At 32.0% G+C, this 21,680-nt stretch overlaps 1 protein-coding gene across 1 annotated transcript in view; it reads right to left on the reverse strand.

Moving 5' to 3' along the window:
- LOC129957468 (uncharacterized) overlaps positions 1-21,680 on the reverse strand; it is a 57,960-nt gene that overhangs the window by 34,057 nt on the left and 2,223 nt on the right. Inside the window, exons 2-7 of the mRNA XM_056069783.1 lie at positions 15,783-16,016; positions 11,115-11,248; positions 6,587-6,716; positions 4,927-4,995; positions 4,651-4,751; positions 3,307-3,391 (exon numbers count right to left, since the gene is read on the reverse strand). Of these exons, the coding sequence (XP_055925758.1) occupies positions 3,307-3,391; positions 4,651-4,751; positions 4,927-4,995; positions 6,587-6,716; positions 11,115-11,248; positions 15,783-16,016 (753 nt within the window). The remainder of the gene's footprint in view (positions 1-3,306; positions 3,392-4,650; positions 4,752-4,926; positions 4,996-6,586; positions 6,717-11,114; positions 11,249-15,782; positions 16,017-21,680) is intronic.

Consider the following 21,680-nt stretch of genomic DNA (forward strand, 5'->3'; position numbering starts at 1 on the left):
CGCCTAGATGTATCATCATTGGTCAGTTGTCCTCCACCACTTTTCATTTTTTAGAGAAATAAAAGGAAAAAAAAAACTGCTTCACTGTCAACGAAAGCCCAGGATGGAGTACAGCCGCCAGTTCCGCTGTATTATTTCGAAAAATTCTCTTTCATGTTTTATGCCTTTCGCGACTGACAGAACATCTCTGATCAATGGTTGATAAAATTTTCAAATAAACATTTTATGTAGCTTGCTCTTGGTGGCTTTTTTAACAAAGTATTTTTAAACTTACATTTTTTTAAAGATATGTAAGACTTAACATTTTAAAAATCTTACACCGTTCCGTTCATTGTACAGTGCAGCAATCTAATTTTCTCTCGTCTCGCCCAAAATATGAACTTTAATATCAAAAACGGAAATGTTTAGCGTCAATTATTACAAAAATGAGAAAACTTAAAGAAAATGAGCTTTTTAATTTAAAATATGAGAACAGAAAAAAGTATCATTTAGTATTAAAGCGTCATTCAGAATATAGCATCAACAGAATATACAATAAAGCATGAATAGAATATATCATCATTCAATATTTAAGTGCAATTTAAAATATTTTCCATAGTTTGTTTAATAACTGAAGACTATATTTAGTAAAAATTTCCCTGATTCAACAAAAAAATTCTGTGCATTGAAGAAAGCATTTTTCAGACGATAAAGACGATATTATATTTTTATACATCCGATTATATTGCATTAATAATGATTATTTATAGAGTTAAACCTCAACTTTAAGTACAACATATTTCAAAAACACATTAAAAGTATACTTTATATATAAATCTACTCATTATTTCAATATAAATGGTAATTTCATATCTTCAACATCCTTAATGGGAAAAAGCTGTGATGAAATATTAGTTTAAATAATGTGGAACGATTTGAGTATCACTTCCAAAATGAAATATTTTCTGCAAAAGAAGTTTAAAATATTTTTAATAGTGCTTTACAAACAAAGAAAAGTTAGATGATAAATTAACAGACATCGTTCAAAAGATGATTATTTGCATTTTAAAATGAGCAAAATCCTTTCTGTGTTGTAATATTTTCGGAAATCTTTGCGAAAAACGGCCAGATTTTTCATTAGTTTTTAATCAATTAAAATTCAAAAAATTGCACTCAAGTTGCCTATTCCCACCTTTCAAATTTATGCATTTATAAAGTTTGGTAGCTCTAAGTCAATAGATCTGCAGGTAGATCTGCCAGCACCAAAACACACAGACAGAGAGACACATGGCCATATATACGCTTTCATCTTTATTATTAGTAGAAATGAAAACTTATGACCCATAGATACATCATTAGTGGTAACCTGCCTCCCACTTCTTTGAATTTTCGAAAAAATTTTTAAAAAAATGCATATTCTCTATGGGGAAATATCCCAATAGAATTACCCAGACATAATCATGGTACCGATTTCAAAACTTTTTGCTTCACATGAATGGTCATCACCTCTAGATACATTCTAACTGATCATCTACATCTATATTGCTATATATATATTTCAAAATCAAAATTTACTAAGCAAGGTTGTTCTTATTAATATCAGGCTCCTTCGATGATTAATTTTTTCTAGTTCATTCATTCACATTATGCATAAAACAGCAATTATATTCAATTAAAAAATATTTAAATCTATGGATGGAGATGTGTTTTTTTAGAGCGTTTCAGAACTCGGTTTTCATTAGCAGAAAGACAGATTACAGTTGGTCAAGCATAAATCACCTTACAATAAATGTATGCTGTGAAGCGTTAGAGGGCGCTTTCCAGAATCTGTCCCGTGTTATGAATATGATAATTAATATAATTTTGATTCAATTTCAACTCGTGAGTAATATGATGTAGGTGGGTAAAATTCTCGGATGAGTACGTATATGGGCTATTCGGATCAAGGGTCACTTAATGATAAGGGGTTGAAATTTTCATTTTTCATTACATTCCTAACTGTCAAGAGACAAATACAATTCAAAAAGGACAAATTATTGTGTCATCAAGTAAAAAATTTATATACTGAAAATTTTTTCAGATACCTTTATTTACATAGAAGCTAAGGACTGAAGAGTGAAATTCAAATCCTATCTTAGGCTGCTTTTTACTAGGGGTGCTCATATGAAAAGGTATGAAACGTCGTAACAACTTAACCGCTAGCATATTTGCCTATGCCGCAATGGGAAAAAGTCGCGAGACATTTAGGGATGAGATTGGAGTCTGCGGCGTACATCGGAGAATGCTCGGGTGTCCGCATGAGCAGGGGAGAGCAGAGGCTCTTATAAAGAGCAGCGTCCAAGGTCCGCTACTTGTTGAATTGATCGAGCACAGAAGAACCATCAAGTCCGATGAGTACTGAGAGACACTCCGAAGACTATACAGGTCCATCAAGAACAAAAGATGGGGGCTACTCACGGAGGGTGTGGTTCTGCTCCATTCACACGTCTCCAGGAAAATAGCCAAGTTCAAGTGGGAGCAGCCTACCATTCACCCTACAGTCCGGACATGTCTTCTTGCGATTTCTATGTGTTTGGTCCCCTGAAAAAACATCTGAAAGAGAAGCGCTTTTACTCAGATGGCGACCTTAAGGACGCTTTGAAGGACTGGGTCTCGTCACGGCTACAGGAATTCTGGGAACAAAGAATCCTTCGGCTCGTTAATCAATGGGATCGTTGTGCTCAGGCTTATGGTGTATACTTTGAGTAAAGTCTTCATTTATACCAATAGTGCCATTTCGTACCTTTTCATTTGAACACCCTTTGTAACTAACAAGTGTGATATCTCTTCGATTGCATTCTTGTCTCTCTTTTTCATTCTCATAAATCAAATCTTTATTAAAAAAATACAAATGCAATTAGAAGAGAGATTATTTTTAATTGTATCTTTCAGAAAATTTTTGATACAAGAGTTATCAGTTATAAAGAAGAAATAATTCATCCCATTTGAAGCGTTTGTTTATCTTCAATAGTTAGAAAGTCACAAAGAAATGAAGATTTAAATCTTCACTTTCCCCATCTCCTCTTGATTTAGATAATCTATCAATAAATTTGACTATGAGTTGCATCTTCTTAGCTTATATTTCAAACTCAAAATCGAATTAAAATGGCTTTAGTTATCGCTTTCACAAGATAAAGTAAGACTGATTGCTGAAAAGCGCCCTGTAGTTCTTCACAGATTGAATTCCGAGTTAAAATTGTATGGTGAGGTGTTCTATTACCTTCTAAAGAAACTGGCAGGAGTTTTTAAACACCCTGAATATAATGATTTACCAGCTAACTCACTTACATTATTGATGAAGTCATCCACTTTCTTATATGCAGGTAAGACATGATTCAAAATCGCATCACTAGCATTTTCTTGTATGGCAATCCTGAAAAAGAAAATTATTTGTTCTAATAATTTTAGCCTTTTTGGTTACAGATTCATACAGATTACTGATGATTTAATGATAATAAGTCTTATTTTTGTTAGTGTTATAAGATATATTTTTGGTTAAGTTTAAGATGAAATTTAATTATATTAATATTCCATTTTAAAATAGCATTAAAACTATTATGGACGGGCATCAAATTTTGAATTAAGATGCCGAAGATGACACCTAAGTTGGCATCTCTTCTCCAAACTTCCGACCACACCAGTGGGAAGTCAAATTGCCCCGATGTATATAATGTGTGCTCCAGACTTGCTTACAAGGCGTTTTTTCGGTGGTATCAAGTTTCGATCTTGAAACTCTCCGCTTATGAAGTCGAGACCTTAGCAACTGGCATGAGATATAACGAATTTGTCAAATAGGCGGGATTCTCTTACTAATGGCAAATGCACTGCTTCATGAGTAATAAAATGCATCCAACGACAAAGTGCAGAATGAACTGTGACGGTCTATACGAACAAAGACCCAAGACATATAATGTGAACACAAAACTCTTGAGGCATAAATTTTATTTAATGATTGACTGATAACCCATATCTTTTAATAATCTGTGCTCGGTTTTTCTTAATTTTTAATGCTAATGTAATGAATTAGATTAGTTTTAACTGTATGCTATCTTTTCTGTTTCGCTACTAAACACCTAAAGAAATTACAGAGATGGTATTCTTATAGATAATTGAAATTTATTACGAACATGATATGAATTGTTTGAATCTATTTGTTGAACTAATTGCATAAATTGTATTGATTAAACAATTATCAACATATTTTAATACAAAAATGTAAAAATTACGTAATTAACTAACTTTTATATTCTATAGATTTAACTTTTATATGCTATCAAGCTCACTTGTTCTAATTAAAATATTTCCCATTCCAACATCAAAAAAAAATGTAAATAAAATTATTTTCTCATAAATCGTTTGCAATTAATTAAAATCCGTCACATTTAAAATTGTTCAGTTATCTTTTTCACCTGGCAATACAAATAAATGTCAAAATACAATGGAAGCTTTAAAGATAATATCTATTTTTTTCCTTCAATTAATAATTTATATTTTCTATTTGTTTAATGCTAATTAAGGTTATTCTAGCTACTACAATGTAATTTTCTTTTTCTTTTCAGAAAAACATACAGAAAGAAAATCATTGCAAAATATAATTTCTCTTTTTTTAGCTAAAAATTGCTGAGTACTCACAATTCATCTCCAGTAATTGATTCAGATATATTAATAAAAGGTTTGTAAAAGGGCGATGTCTCCACGTCCTCTGCCTGATCCCAATTTCCACTTTTAGAAAACTGAAAAATAAAAATCGTTTGCTGAATTGATGGTGTGTAATTAATTTCAAATCGATTAACATGCATCACATGAATGTTCCGAATTAAAACGTCGAAATTAAAGATCAGAATTGCTCTTATTTTAAAATTTAAAAAAAATGTAAATCTACGTTATAACTTTAAATCCAATACTTACCAATGATATATCGCTAAGTGTGAAATTTGTGCGTATTCCTTCTCGCATCAATTCAATTTGTTCATCCACCTGCAAAATATAAAAGATGTTCGTCAAATATATCCTAAAATAGATGCTTTCGCTAGCAGATGTTCACTCAAATATTGACTATTAAACAATTGATATAGAATATATTTATGTGGGAAGTGCTGCCAGATCTCGTATCCTGTATGGCGCCATGCTGTGTCACGTCATTAATCACGTGATGCCTTCCCGCCATTATTGGCAGACGAGAGTTGGGCAGTGAGTCTGTAAGACGAACAGCTCACGCTCGTGTATCTTTATGTGTTTTATGTTAGTATAGTAATGTTTTGTCCTTTAATTATAATAAATATATTTTCATATTAATGCTGATCGTTGCCTTTCCCCACATTTACTTAAAAATTTCTCCATGTTAGTTGATAAGACTGAAAAATATGAGTTAATTGGAATCAGTCTACTTCAAATTAAGGCGCGCGCAAATTAAAAAGAGTATGTACTGCGAAATAAACAGAAGTGAAAGCCACCCTTCGGAGTTAATGTCAAATAAAGCAATCTTAGCTTTGTATTTAATCTTAATATTGGAAAAAGCGATTGAATGATTTGTTTGAACAATGAAATCGTTTTGAAACCCATCATAATTACACAAACATTGTTTCAAATTGTTGTGCATAAAATAAAATTGTTAAAATTAAAGCAAAAATTGCAAGAAAATAAAACTCTCATCATCGAAAAGATAATTTCGTAAGTTTGTATATAATAATTTATATAAAAATATTTTTCCGTTTATATTTTCTGAAGATATAGTTGAGAAACACCAAAAACTGACTCAATCTTTAATCAGATTCTATATATAAAACCCCTGGTATATTGTTTGTATTTTCTTTTACACAAATCTGCAGTTACAAATATACAATTTTGACATATATGTTCTTTAAGATAAGAAAAAAAGACCACTTTTATGTTCTAAAAATTCGAAAGATAAAAGATATTAAAACATGTATTAATCAAAAACTAAGTCAGTTTTTGGTTTTTTCAACTATATTTTCAGAAATTATTACTCCAAAAATAATTCTTTTGCTATATGCATATATGCTCGTAGTATATCTGGTTCAACGGGATTTTGTTTCTTCAATCTGACCTGAATGGAAACCTGTCGGATACCACAACAACATTGGCAAGTACTAAAGTTAATTCCTTAGGACTATCACCAACCACCGTACAACCCTTACCGCAGAAGGCACCTTCCGTCATCAGTAATGGGTAGCCAACCCCACAGTTTTTCTATACCCAACAGAACAGCGAGAACCAACCACTATATCGGACTCTTCCCATCTCCATTTTTGAGATGCCTCTCGGGACATAGTTGATGAAGATTGATTTAATGCCTAAATAATTATCTATAGAAGACTTTACAATCCTGGTTTTGACTTTTAAATGAAATTTCACTGAATACTTAGAAACTCTAGATATATATGTTAAAAAACATAATTTGTTGAGATAAACTAAAAATTCAATTTTTAGAGAACTTTCAGAGCACATGTAATTAAATCTGTTATTTTTACCATTGAGGGAGTAAAGTGCACCATCCTGTACGTAACAGAAAGTTTCAATTAGAATAGCTAGTATCATCATATTATACCTGTTCCGGTATAGCTCTATATCTTGCTATCAGATTCCAGGCGTCCTCGGCGTTGTTGATTTTCGTGTATTTCAGAACGTGTCGCAGGCCCATCTGAGGAGTGAAGAGTTTGGAAATCGGGAAAAGGTGACTAAATATATAAATATTTACATGTCATAAAAAATGTAGTCTTATTTCTTAAATATTAATTAGATATACAAAATATTCTCCGAATTACGGAATTACGCATCATAATTACAAATCGTCTTTTTCTGACTCTTCCATCATAAAATGTGTAATATTATGAATGCGAATAAACTTAACTTGCTTCATCAATTTGCTTGTTCCCAGAAATATTGCAAACATTAAAAAATCTTGAAGCACTGCTTAAAAATTAAATAAAATTTTCAAAACTGTCGTGTTAAAATCGCATTATTTTGATTACAGAGAAATTTATTTCTTTAATGCATTAGAAAAATTAATCAGACATATAAGATAAACCAAAATGCTTTAATGTAAAGAGATTTTTTTTTAAGAAATCACTTTTAAAATATTGTTTGGCATATAAATGGCGTACACTCTTATCGTATCCAAATAGCTAATTTCTAAACAGTCAGAATTAGACATATAATTCTAATTGGAAAATGCTATCTGTATCCCAAGACTACCACTTTTTGATGATTCTACCTATACTCTGTTTCACCCTAACTTGGCAGTAGTGTATATTCTAGGCATGCCGAATCACATACGCTGTCAGGGCAACTGGGTTACTTTAAAGTACAAAGTTACTAGAAATGCAGATCGCTGGCGAAATTTCATCTCGCAAATTTTTCGCCAAATAGTAAATATTTATTTACTTTATTATATTATCACTTTATCGCAGAATTAATTGTTTCCTTATTTTCATCATTTTGTTCAATATTATCGATACATTATTTTAATAAAACATTAATGTTATTTCATTTCGTTTCATCGTTTCTCAAAAGAAAACCCTAAATCTTTCAATATTCGGTAAAGCGTAGTTCGGCTAATGTTTTTCGAAAAGATATCTGTATAATCGTTCTCATCTTTTAAAACTTTATCTAATGTTGGGATCTCATTTCTACGAAAATATGCATGGATTTTTCGTCAAATACAGGATAATGTAAAATTATCCTATTTTACAAGACCTGAATGTTTACCTACTGAGCCTGATCATTTCTTTCCAGGGGTACTTAAAGAACTGGATGCCTTTATTTCTTTTTTCAAAAGGAAAACTGTTCATTGCGAAACACCTGTAAGGTGCGAAACTTTATCGACGATTTGATTGATAGAATCTTGAGGGTTTTCTGGGAGTCGAGAATAGACGTTTAATATGTTTCTGCATGCTGCACTTTTTGTTGGTTTCACTCGTCTTGAAGGTGTGCACAGCGTAGTCGGTGATAACACTTTCTCTTTTTCAGACATTTTAGAAGTGAATAAAAATAACGAATCGAATAAATATTCAACAATCAAAACTAATAACTACTAATGTGATTAATAGCATCAAAAATATCAGCTGGTAAAAAAGCGAGAATAAAAAAGTACGAAAGATTATAACGGTTGCGAACTGAATGAAGCTAAGTTGGCGGAGATGTAAAAGAAAAACGCGCCAAATATTTGACCTTGAAGATCGGTTCTAGCCAAAGTGGAATTCATTATGTCAATCTTTTAGCTTTATTCGTTCGCTTTATTTACAAACTACTTAACAGATAAGCACTTCTAACTTGAGAATAATTTTAAATACATACTGATAAAAAAAGGATTTCTGTAATTTATGATATTATTTGATAAATTTCTGCGCATTTTAACTATTTTAAAGTCGGAATTGATGGGGAACTCTTTCTCAACGCGGAGCGTCACATTTTCTACCTTTTACAATACTGCCAAGTTAGGGTGAAACAGAGTATAGCTGAGGGGCGAGATACGAAGGGATAAGCATTTCCGGAATTCTTCGACCTTGATTTCTGCTCCATTAGATACTCTATCACTCAATTTTTTCCACATGTATGTGAGAGTCGTTTCTGACTGTACTACTTCATTTCAACTCAAAATTGCGCGTTGATTGCTTATGTGGCTAATTTAAGTGGGAAAAAAAAAGAAAAGCTTTCAGAAGTGTCACGAAAAATATTTTATATAATACCATTAAATGTACCGAGATTGTCTTCTATTGTTAATATCAAAATGTTATAAAAAATTCAATAATAAATAAGTGTTTAATGTAATAAATTATTATTATTTTGTAAAAAGAGAATTACTAAATTTTAAGAATATACATTTTGATTTATTCATAATAATTTAATGTTTACCCCTTTTGCAGTAAATAAAAATTTCTCTAAAGTCTTTTATTTTGAATTACTACTTTTACCGCAATTTATTCTCTTTCTAAGTACGCGGATAATCTGAGTACACCCATTGTTAAATGTGAACATCTCCTTATTTTATATTTCCTTTCGCCCATATTTAGACTAAATAAAAACATCTTGAAGCATGCACAAAAGCGCGGAGGGAATTTGATTCCGTGAATGCATTGTATTTTATGTTGTTTGAACCAATAAATATATATCCCAAAAAGATACGCAATATAACTCTTTATACAGTTCTCCGATCTTATCATTCATATTTAGTAAAATATTCTTGGTAAATTTTTGGTTTCAAACAAAATAATAAATCTTTTCTTCTGTAAGTAGGAGTGAACGCGTTATTATTTCATTCTGGCCTTGTTTACCAGTGCGGGAGTTAGACATCAAATTGTCTGGACGCATAGGTCACAACACGTTTTACTTATAAACATTTTTTATTCGGCGATCAAACTCCAATTTGCTCGAGATGCCAAATGTTTTTAACGGTTCTTCAGCTTTTAGTTGAATGTCCTGATTTTAATCATCATCGTTTACGATTTTTTAATGCTTCAACAGTGGCCATACAAATGCTTGTGGAGGAACATCCCCACAAAAATCTTTTTAAATTTTTAAAAGCAATCGGTCTTTATCATCATATTTAATACATCATTTTGTTGCCATTTTTTACATCTTGTTTATAATGTTTAGAGACATTGCCATGTAATTTTATCAATCAATTTCTACTTTTACATAAAAACAAGCTTTTTATATTTTAACTATATGTCTGGCGCAGTATGGTAAGGTATGGCACTTGCACCACTAAACCCCATAATCCAATCCAATCCTGTGACTAAAACTGTTCGACTGATGAAAAGTTAAAAATGACACTTTTAGATGAAATATACTGCTAATTTATGGCCTCCAGAGAGATCTTCGAGAATCGAAATTTGAAATGATAAGTTGTTAAGTTATTAAGCTTAAAAATTTTCAAATACTTTACACAAAGAAGTATTACTATTGTCTTAAAGGTATTTTTAGTATAAAATTATTTTTAATGTCTTTTCTTTTTTTATTCTTATTTTCTATTCATTTTATTTTAATAACCAATTAATTGGCAGAACTTGTATTTGATAGAACTTTGAGCACTTTTTTTTCTCTCAATTTAATAAAACATTCTCACTTTTTATTCGAAAATGTAAAATATTTGACATCAGTAAGGAAACTAGAGGATTCAGTATCTCATGAATGAAGGTTTGATGTTTTGGTTTCTATTGACGCCAAATTGTAAAGCAGCAAATCATTAATAAAAAAACTGCAGCAGCACATAGCCCTCAGAGAAAACTTACTTTAGATCAACATTTCAATTCACTCGACTCGACAGCTTTCTCTCATCTGTTCATTTCTGCTTTTATAGTTCTCGTCATAGCACATCGAATGTTCTAGTACAAATATTGGAACTCGAGTCCTAATGGAGATATTACTAAAATTTGCAGCAATTCGGGAAACTTCATTTTTGTCACCAAGTGTTTTCAAATTTGGTGACTTCGTCAATGCCTGGATTTATTGGCTTGTCATCCATTACAGCTATTTGTAAAACTCTCTTCCTTACCATGGAGCCAATAAAGCAATATTTGAAATTCAAAACAATACTTTGTATGTGATAACGTGAAAATGTGTTAAGATAGAAGGATTTATTTCATTTTGTAATTTTAATAGTATAGCGAGTGTGTTGTGATTTTCTAATGAACTGCCCGGTTTTAAATATACTATTTTTTAATCTACACAAACACAGCTAAACTACAAAATTTACACATATTGACAATTAGGTTAAAGAAAACAGTATGGTGGAGGGATTCCACTGTTGCCAACCAAAAGCATTCGGCGAAATTTGAGCAAATTAGTTGAAGTGAATTAGTATTAATTCAAAATAGTAAATCGATTATCTTCACTAGTCAATCGATCATCAATCAATAGTCAATCGATTATCTATTACGATTATTTTCACTAATGCGATAATATTAAGCATGAAATACATACATCCTATCTTGAAAATGCTCGAGAATGTTGAGATAAGAACACTTTTGTTGGTTTAAGTGAATGAATGTATTTAAACCTAAAATATTATATCATCTGTTGTTCACATAAATATAAAAACAGACAATATCACAATGATAGAAAGAACGTCTTACCTTCCGGACATCAAGTGATCCAACTCAAACTCTAGATTTTTGATGAAAAGCAAAAGGTTCGTTTGGGTTTCGCTGCCTTCATTACAGATTGATAACAGCTGATTTGCCCGTTCCAGAAACTCATTCATCATCACCTGATGGCATTAAAAAAATTCAAAATATAAAACGCAATTAGTTAGCTGGTTATGTTTAAAGTCATTTGTAATATTACATTTTAATTATTGACTAATCACCTTTGTTGACTAACTGTTCGCTCATTGTAATCTTAATTTAGTCTAAGTGATTTAGTTTAGTTTAGTTATATTAATGTCCCGTTTGAAGCAACACTAGGGCTATTTTGGGACGGACCTCGTAATTCTGAACCACGGTCAGATGATGAGGATGACACCTGAGCTGGCACCCTCCTCTCCACACCACGTCACACCAGCGGAAGCACGTTTGGACCTGACGGATTTAACGTGCAACAGACCCCCTTACACGACGGTTCTTCGGGGGAATCGGGTCTCGAACCTGTAATCCTATGGCTCACGAGCCGAGACCTTATCACCAGGCCACTGCGGGCCCCTAGTTTAAGTGATAGCTCAGTCTTAAAGCTGCGGTCTCTGTCAAACTTTTATAGTAAGATATAAATCCAGAAAATGGAGAAGGTTAGGGAGAGAAAGCGAACACTGATGAGTAATTTAAATGTCATGATCTTTCAAATAAAATAAAAACTTGTGAAATCGGAGCCATGATAAAAAACTAAGGTGCCCTATAGTGGCTTCTTTTTCATAGAGAATGTATAATATTATTGAGATTTCTTTCTATAATGGAGATAGGATCGGAAAGAAATGGCAATAATAATGTTCCCAGGAGTCATGAAATTTCATATGAAATAAAAATTGACGACATTGGACAATGGCTAGAGCTGGGATACTTGTCCTTTGGTTTTTCCCCTCTTTATTTTACATATATATAGATATTCACTCTTTACTATTTCAGATAGCTTCTAATATTTATTCTTCATCATTTTAAGTAACTGAGATGATACTTTTTTTCTACATTTATTAAAGTTTCTGCTTACTATATACACCGAAATGCCAAAGTCATGGGATATCTCCTATTACCATATCGGACATTTTTCCCGGCGAGGTGCAGCAACTCGACATAGCACGAACTCAACAAATCGGTGGAAGTCTCTTGTAGAAATATTGAACCATGCTGCCTCAATAGACATCCACAATTGTGAAAGTGTTGCCGGTGCAAGAAATCGAATTATGTCCTTTGAGTCACTTCCCATAAATGTTCGATGGGATTCATGTCTGGCAATCAAAGAGGCCAAATCATTCGCTGGAATTGTCCGGAATGTTCTTCAAACCGATAGCAAACAGTTGTAGCTTAGTCATCTATAAAAATTCTATAACACTTTGAGTCCATGAATGGCTGTAAGCGGTATCCAAATAGTTAAACATAACCAATTCTAGTGAGTAATCAATTCAGTCGGACCCGAGGATCCAGTACATCCCATGTAAAAACAGGCCACATCTTTATATAGATATCACCAGCTTTCAGAGTGTCTTGTTGACAACTTGAGTCCATGGCTTCGTGAGATCAACATCACATTCGAATCCTATCATCAGGTACCAATGACTCATCTGACCAAGCTATGGTTTTCCAGTTATTTAAGGTTCAACCGATATGGTCGCCTCGAAACTACGAGAGGCGCTGCAGGATCTGTTGGGCTGCTAATAAAGGTATTGGACTCGGTCTTCTGCTGCTATAGCCTATTAAATCCAAATATCACAGCACAGTCCTAACGGACACATCCATCATACATCCCACATTGATTCTTGCGGTTATTTTACGCTTGTCTGTTAACACTGATAATTCTATACACATGTCGTTTGTCTCGGATTTTGGGTGTAACCAGTCGGTTAGGGAACTGTATATGGTGGGATGTTTTGCCTAAAACTATGTATTTTCAGTACACTCAAGAGTGTGGATCTCGGAATGTTGAATTCCCAAACGGTTTCCGAAATAGAATGCCTCATACAACTGTCATTTCGCGTTCATATCTGTTTATTTCGTCTTACGGCCATACTCACGTCAGAAATCTTTTCACATGAATCACTTGAATACAAATGAAAGCCTGTCAATGTACCACTCATTTATTATTTTGTACGCGATATTACTGCTATTCGTTTATTTGCATATTGCATCCCATGACTTTTGTCATCTCAATTATTGTAAGAGTATTCATAGGAATTTGGCCAATATTTTTAAAATCACGTTTCCATTTTTTCTAAATATTACCTGGCTTAGACCTTAAATATTATTTGATTATTTTAAGTTACTATCTGTCTTTCATCAATGAGAAAATATTTTATTTCAGTCCTGAAAGCGGATAAAGTAATGCATTGCCAAATCATACTCTCATTATATTAATTACATCAAATAACCATCCGACTAAATTTTTGAAATCCATTGTAAGCTTTGCAAAAAGGTCATAGAACAATATAAGATAATGGACAAATATTTAATGCCTTATTAATATTTCATTCAAATAAATCTTAAACATCATCAACAAAAGAACGTTGTATATATCAAACAGTTTATATCACCAAATATCTCTCTATATCACCTCTCTTTATATCTCTCTATAACAGTTTATATCGTCAAATGACTCTAATATATGAGAGTCAGTTTAGAAAATGGAACAAAATTTATTGTAGGTCACAAAAAAAAGACAAAATTAGAGACCAAAAGGAATTTTTTTAATCAAAAGCTACCTACTAAAATGACTACTTTTCGATGTAATCGTCTTGAAGATTCAGGCATTTATCATATCGATGGAACATATTTCCGCTCCCCTTTATGAAGAACGTTGCCGCCAATGCTTCCAGATAAGTTTTAACGTTCCATTGAAGTTCTTCACCAGTGTGGAAATTCTTAGAACTAAGGAGAATAAGCAGAAATGTCTAAATAATCAACCCCAAAGTCGCAGTTTTGGCATGCTTTGGTTTCTTGGAATACCAGCATCCTACATTTCTTTCGAATGAGTCAATATCTTCTATTGCAATAGATTTGGAACCAATTCTTCGAGAACGCTACTCAGAGTCGAATAATTTTCATCTCTTCCCTGAATTGCAGGATTGTGTAAGATCCTAAATTAATAATTCCAGACTAATGAGAATCTTCAAACGAACGTTAAGACCCATCACGCATTCATTGAGAGATGGGGTCTTAACGCGCATTGATATTTATATTTATCGAATTGATATTTATCGAATAAAGGATTAGACAATCTAGTCTACTGATGTGACAAATTCCTGAATTTTCACGGCGATTATGTTGTAAAGTAACCATGTTTGCACATAATTGGTGGCAATAAATTCATTTCCTTCTCTAACTACATTCATGTGTTTTTTTTTTTATTGTTTGCCAGAATTTTTTTTTTGGGGGGGGGGGGAGGAGAAAGAAGAAATCTCTCTCGCACTAGATGCACCCACAGAACGTTGTCCATGAATTATAAATCTCAGTGAAATTAAAGCCATAATAATTTTAGAAAAGCTATGAAAAGATGTAAAAAATATTATTAATTTACACTTTTATTTCCCCTAGTGGCAATGGTATCACTTGGTAAATTACAAGCAGTAAATGAGAATCAAGACTCGCCAAGAAAGAGAGAATTAAATTAAAAATCCCCTGCGAAGTAATATTAGAATTTAAATTATATAAAATAATTATCATAGGCTTTTATTTCCTAATATTCCCTTCCTTTTACCTGCATTTTCTATTGCAGATCAATAAAGTAAGTCATTGAGTCATTAAAAACAATTAACTAAAAGTCTATGAAACAGAATATTTTGGATGATTCTTATTATAAGTTAAAAGAAATATTTAAAGGATCATCTCAAAAAAATTTTTTGGGGGGAGGGGGGGGGGGAATAATTAACAGAATTGGAATAATTGATGTAGGAATGTTAATTTAGAACTTATTTTCGGAAGAAACAACTGACATTCAAATATTTCTCAAAATTCATTAAATTATATTAGAGATGTAAGACAAAATTCTTTTTAACCCTTTAAAGGGCCATTTTTTTCTAGTCATAATATGATAAAATATTTTTAGGCTTGAAATTAGAATAAGAAAAGGGATTCCTTTAGCTTATTAGATAAATTTAATTTGATTAATTAACTAATTTGGTTAATTAATAATTAAGCAACGAATCAAGACACATCATTTTTTCTGAGATAAAGAACTGAAGCATCTAAGTTTCTGATTTACTAAAAATATTTGTCAGAACTTATGCCAACCTACATCATTTCATACAAAGATTGATAAATTTAGTGGGAAGCATACTTCCCACGGCCCTAGAAAGGGTTAACAACAGTTGTTTAGTCTATTCAATGGAGTACAGATTTCTTTTTGAAAAACAATCAGAAAAGAATGCTACAGACAGATAGAGCAAAAAATCATCCCAAACGATAAAAAAATATTAAATAAAAAAAATCTACATTAAATTTATTACTTCAGGCCTTAGGAATGCATTAGTCATCATTTCGAATACATGTGCCGATAATTTCAAGCCTGCGACGATAGTTAGTCTGGTTATCTCAGATAACCCCATAAACACTTCTTTTAAAAACATAAATGAAAGTCATTAAACTATCTAATTTTATACTCACTTTCTTCTTTTCGTAGCACTTCAGGCTGTAACTCGAGAGTTTGTTGTCATATCTGTGATCTCCCAGCACCGTAGCATATTCCGGATTATCCTGCAGAAATATCTGCCAGTATTCGGCGAACATGGTGTTTGCAGATTCTTCGAGTTGCTCAGGATCTTGCAGCTCAGTTAAGTTGGACTTCATGGTTTCAGTAGCATTGTGTGGTAAAACTGTGGAGGTATCTTGACCAAGAATCTGGGATTAAAGTAGTAAGTACTGTCAAGTTTTTTCTTAAGACTAACAATATCCTGTCTAACAATAACAAATTTAGATACTTTCTAATCCATTATGTACTGATATTTATTTTATTTAGATAAGTATTGAATCTAATGTAAACTTGTGATGAAAAAAAAGGAAAAAAAATCCGGAAATTCGAGGAGGAAATTTGAAGAATTTTGAGATTACATTAAAAACCTGGATAACCGAGCTAAAAAAAAGGAAAAGGGGGGGGGGGGGTGGAGAGAAAGCGAAGTTTCGAAAAATGTTTTTTTCGGTTAAGTTAAGAGCATTTATTACTATTTTCTATCTATTTATGCCAAGCAATTCTGAAATGTTTTGTGCAGTCTGAGGTTACATTCTTTATTAATATTAATTTTACTAATTTCATTTTTTTTTTCTATTTTACTGGAATAATCGCGATTATTTCTGTGCAGTAAAATATGTTTTTTTAATTTATTTATTGGAAGTTTCAGATGCGTTTCGAATAACCTAGGCTTCCGTTAACAAATATAATTTACAGGGGCTTTGCTATATTATCTTCAACTTCTCAGGAATGGAAAAGTGATGATTGGGGCAGTTTTCAAAAGTTATGTATAACTAAAGCATAGTATAAATTAAGTTTTTTATAATCTTTCTCTACTACTAATTAAGAAGAAAATACGTGTGCAAGCATATTTGCATGTATGTCTAAATCACTATTCGATTTAATACTTTTTTTTAAAATGTGTTTTGCTGTTATCCCACATAATTTGATGAAGAAAATAATTTGAAACATGAGCAGCAGTTTCACAACGATAAACAATTTCCCCTTTTATAAGTAACTGAAAAATAACAAGAAAAATACTAGTTTGAGTGATCTCCACGAAATTTTCTCGCACACTCCCAAATAGAGGCTTTATATCCTCCCTTTCCAGGTATAAAAATTTGGCTGTCCGTAACATAAGTGTTCAGATATTTATTTTCAGAGTTCCGAATATAAATGTTTTGCACTTGTTATGGAGAAAATCAAGTGTGCATTTAGAACAAATTTGTGTCGGCCGATTGAAACCAAAATCTAACATATAAATGCAGTTTTAATGATAAGATCCCATACCATTCAAGTGATATACGAGGGATGATCCAAAAAAAAATTACAAGGTAAAGGCTTTATTAACAATAGACACAGGATAGAAATTGTAATTAAGAGACATATATGGCGATCACTTCTCTACATAATTACCAACCCTGTTGAAGCATTTATCACACCGCTGGTCCAATTTGTTTAATCCGTCTTGGTAATAATCAGGTCCCTGGCTATTGAGCCAGTTCTCGGCACCTTTTTTAACATCACCGTCTGATATGAACTTTGTTTCGGATAAGTATTCCTTCAATGCCGGGAAAAGGAAATAGTCACTGGGAGCCAAATTGGGGCTTTATGGGGGGTGGATCCAGACCATTTCAACATTTCCATCAATCTCTCTGCCCGTTTCAAAAGAATGACACCATTTCGCCACCTGTTGTCTACTCATTGCTTCGTCTCCGTACACTTCAACGATTTGTCTGTGAATGTCCGATGGAGACACATTCTTGGCCCATAGAAATCGTATCACGGCTCACACCTCTGTGCGAGACCACATCTCAAGACGTCTTGCTGCTTCAGGTCTCAGTACCAATACTATCTGCTCGAAGGACCGGTCTAAAACAACTAACGACATGTGCCTTCACTCTGGGTAACCATATTCTCATCCACAATTTCGATTTTCCAAATACTGATGCTTTTAAACTTTTTTTTTTTGGATCACCCCTTGTAGTTTTATTAACCCAAATTAGTACAGTCTTAAATTATCACATTACAAGCATGTAAATGTACAGACGAAAAAAAGAATTAGTCCTTTGATTAAAAATTTGAAATTATCTTTAATTTAGATACAAAAAATGTGTCCCAAATTTTATCTCTCTAACTTTTAGCGTTTTGTAATTATTGTGTTCACTTGCACGCAGAAAGATGGACAGACAGATTACATTTAAGTGGAAATTCAAAATTTGATAGAAATTTACAAATTTGAAATAAAAACATACCATATGTTACGTTATTTTGTTATTAAATTATTTGATTAATTTTTGTAGTTATATGTGTACCATCATTAAGGTGGGTTCACACGAGGCTAACAGTTGCGCGCAATTGTTGTCTCTCTGCTGTTGTCCCTGTATTGTCCCCGTGTGAACAGTTGAGACAACGTCGATGGAACAATGGCTAATAGTTGTCCCAACGGGACAACCATTTGCCATGTCTCGTTGCAGTCACGTGATTTTCCTGAAGTAGGCGTAACCTTCTATTGCACGCAATAGTTGGCTTCGTATGAACCCACCTTTACTTCCGAGAATAGCATCCAAAAATTAATATTTTACGAATAGTTAACGTAAATGTACAGTGTCAATTTTCATTGCGGAATTCTTGCAACTTTGCGGTCAAGTCAGGAATTGTTTTTCTTCTTTTCCTGTGGTATTCTTGCACAATTTTTCTTCGTTACTCTTCTCAGAAATGTCTAAAATGTAAATTTTAACTTTGTCTTCAAGGACAACTGTTCTTTTTAATGAACAATTCTTCTATCTAGATAGAGAAATTTACACATAATAGGTATAATATACCTAACACTTCAGACGTAAGTAAATATACGAGGGAGATCTAATACTTCAAACATTTTTAAAACTAATGCTCCAAAGAGTTTTTTAAACTTTCTCATAAAATAATTAAACAAAGAAAATATTGATACAGTAAAAAACTTCGATGTCAAGATCGCCACTTTTCAAATATCCTTTCCACGAAACAATTTTTTTGTCATTATGGCAAGTCAAAATCGCTTTGAAATGAAATATGGCTTTAGAAAATTTTTGAATTTAAATAAAAAATTTCAGCAAAATTCTCCCACAGAAAGTCTGACTGTCTTGCTGTTCGAGTACAGGTGAACACGACAAATTTAAAATTTAAAGAGTTAATATTTTCAGAAAACTTAATTTAATAGAGATAAAATTTGCCACACAGATTTAGCATTTAAAGAGTATATTTGCATTTAATTTTGAAGAAACTCCGTTGGAGGATTGACCGTCCGCCTCTATTTTTGAATGCAAGTAAACGAATGACTCAAAGATGCAACTATTCAAATAATTAAAATATGATATGTTGTTTTACAATTAAAATTGTAATTGTGTCCAAATTTGATTTTAATCGGTCAAAGATGAACTTTCGGTTTTCTATAAATCCACAACTCTTATATTCGGTACTTTGAAAATAAAAATCCAAGCACTCGTAGTGTCCTCGGCTTTGTCTAAGGTCCAAAATTTTGCTTGAAGGGAAAATGAGCTAACAGCTTTGTGAGAGAGTATGTGAGAAACTGGCGGGTTAATGCAATTTTCTTTGTATTTCTGAAATTAATTTTTTTCTACTCTGTTAAATTATAATTATTAAGAAAATAAATTATGGAATGGTTTATATATGTAAAATAATTTTATTTTATTGGCATACTTCGATAATATTGTTGCTTTGACAAAATTATTTCGGAAATTTCAATTAGAAATGCAAAAAGTAATTTTAAAATAAACTAGTTAAAGACATTAAGATAATGCTCTTTCTGTAATTTTTGATTAAATAAAGAACTGTATGTATTTGCATCAGAATGCATGAATAAATAAACTTAGGATAAGATTCAGAAATTTACTTAAAAGACAGATAGCAATACTTTTTAAAGAAAGTTATATCTTATCAGATATAGTAAAAGAAAATGAAATAAAGGAAATAAAACTAATGTATGACAAGTGTTGTGTAGAACTAAAATTGGCTATTTATTTTTTTAATTGCGAACATATAAGGTCTGATATCGCCTTTGCCATAAACATCATGTCACAGTTCTATATTGGATGCACTTATCATCACTGGGCTACTATTGTTAATTTTTTAAACTATGTATTTTAAATACGGCAGATTTGTTTGATTCTCGGATTAGTATGTTAGCTGCATATTCTCATTTTAATTGAGGGTTGTATATGAAATGAAATACATTCTATAAGTGATATTTTGCTCTCTTTGAAAGGTACGAAAAATAAATATGTCTCTTTTACGTTTCGTCGGAACTCAATTTATAGATTTAACTGAAAAGGTAAAAAAAATGAATTATTTGGCCTTCGAGCATTTTAAAGAAACTTAATTTCAAAACCCCGGAATTTCAATGTAACAATCGAATAACTATTATTTAGACCAGTGACAGGGGTCACTCCAAAACTTTCACGTATAAGTCTCTAATAAATTTGTCGTGTCAGAGAACACCTTGCATGGCACTGACGTACAATAGTTAACAAATATTAACTTTTGGCATGAATTTACCATTTTTACTGAATCTTTCGTGTCATCCTTGGCGTGTGTTTTGGGAATTAATCTCTGAATGTCATAAATAGTATCTGAAAACCAAATTTCTACTTTAGACAAGTTTTTCTCAACCGAATTGGATCAAATATTTGACACAAAACTGCACTTGTAGTCACAAAACCTCTTACCGAATTTGTTATATTTAAAACCTTGGGTTTTTGAATGATCGAGTTTACATGTTTCTGAAAGTACAGACAGATGATCAACACTTGTTCGATTTAGATCAAAATTTGGCAAGTTTCTTCATTACAGATATTAAATTGTACCGAATCTTATCTATCTAGCTCTCTTCATTCTGTAGTTATCGGGTAAACTTATACTCGAACAGTCGGACTGACGGACTTGTTCTAAACAGATTTTACTCAAAATTAGATAGAAATCTACAAATTTGATGTAAAGACCATATACCAAATTTCGACCATCTAGCTCAAGGCGTTTTTGAGTTATCGTTGTCACAGACATACAAACGAATAGATGTATTTTTGAAGATGTATTTTCCAAAAATGTATTTTTCGAGCTCAGGGACTAGAATGTGGAGATTCTTTAATATCTCGATTTTAAATTTTTTTAATGATTACTGAACTTACTCTATATTAAGTAAACGAAAAAGTAAGGAAAAATGTTAAAAATATACAAAACTATACATTCAAAGAGTACATATTAATTTATTCGTAAATTATTAAAGGATGAATAATTTCAGTGAAATAAATTCTAAGGAAAATTTTACTGGTTTTATTTTTACAAAACCACTTATAAAAAAAAAATTTCAATAAAATATATATTTAAATAGGATTCAGTGACCGATGGAACCAAATGTAAGAAAGGCAAATAAAGTGGTCGGTCAGTGACACGACTGTTAATTGTTTTTATCCCTTCATCTGGAAGTATGGTAATATTCAAATTTAACTAGTGGATCAGGTTTATCACATCTTGTTTACGCTGTTTATAAACTTGTTTTACTCACTTCAAGGCAAACAGTAGACAGTAAAGTATGATTTTAAATTCTTCATCAAATCACTCGCCTAGATTAAACGTCAAGGTTTTTATTTAAGTATAAGAATAACATACTAATAATTTCATATTCTTGTATACGAAATATTAAATACTGTAATGGTCAAAAAATACGAACTGGGGATTTTGACAAATCTCCACATTTTAGGTCTCCCTGAATTCGAAAAACATATTTTTGAAATTATGTCTCACTATCTGTCTGTCACAAAGATAACTCAAAAATGATTTAA

The sequence above is a fragment of the Argiope bruennichi genome, chromosome 11 (assembly GCF_947563725.1).
Source record: "Argiope bruennichi chromosome 11, qqArgBrue1.1, whole genome shotgun sequence".
Classification (NCBI taxonomy): Eukaryota; Metazoa; Arthropoda; class Arachnida; order Araneae; family Araneidae; genus Argiope; species Argiope bruennichi.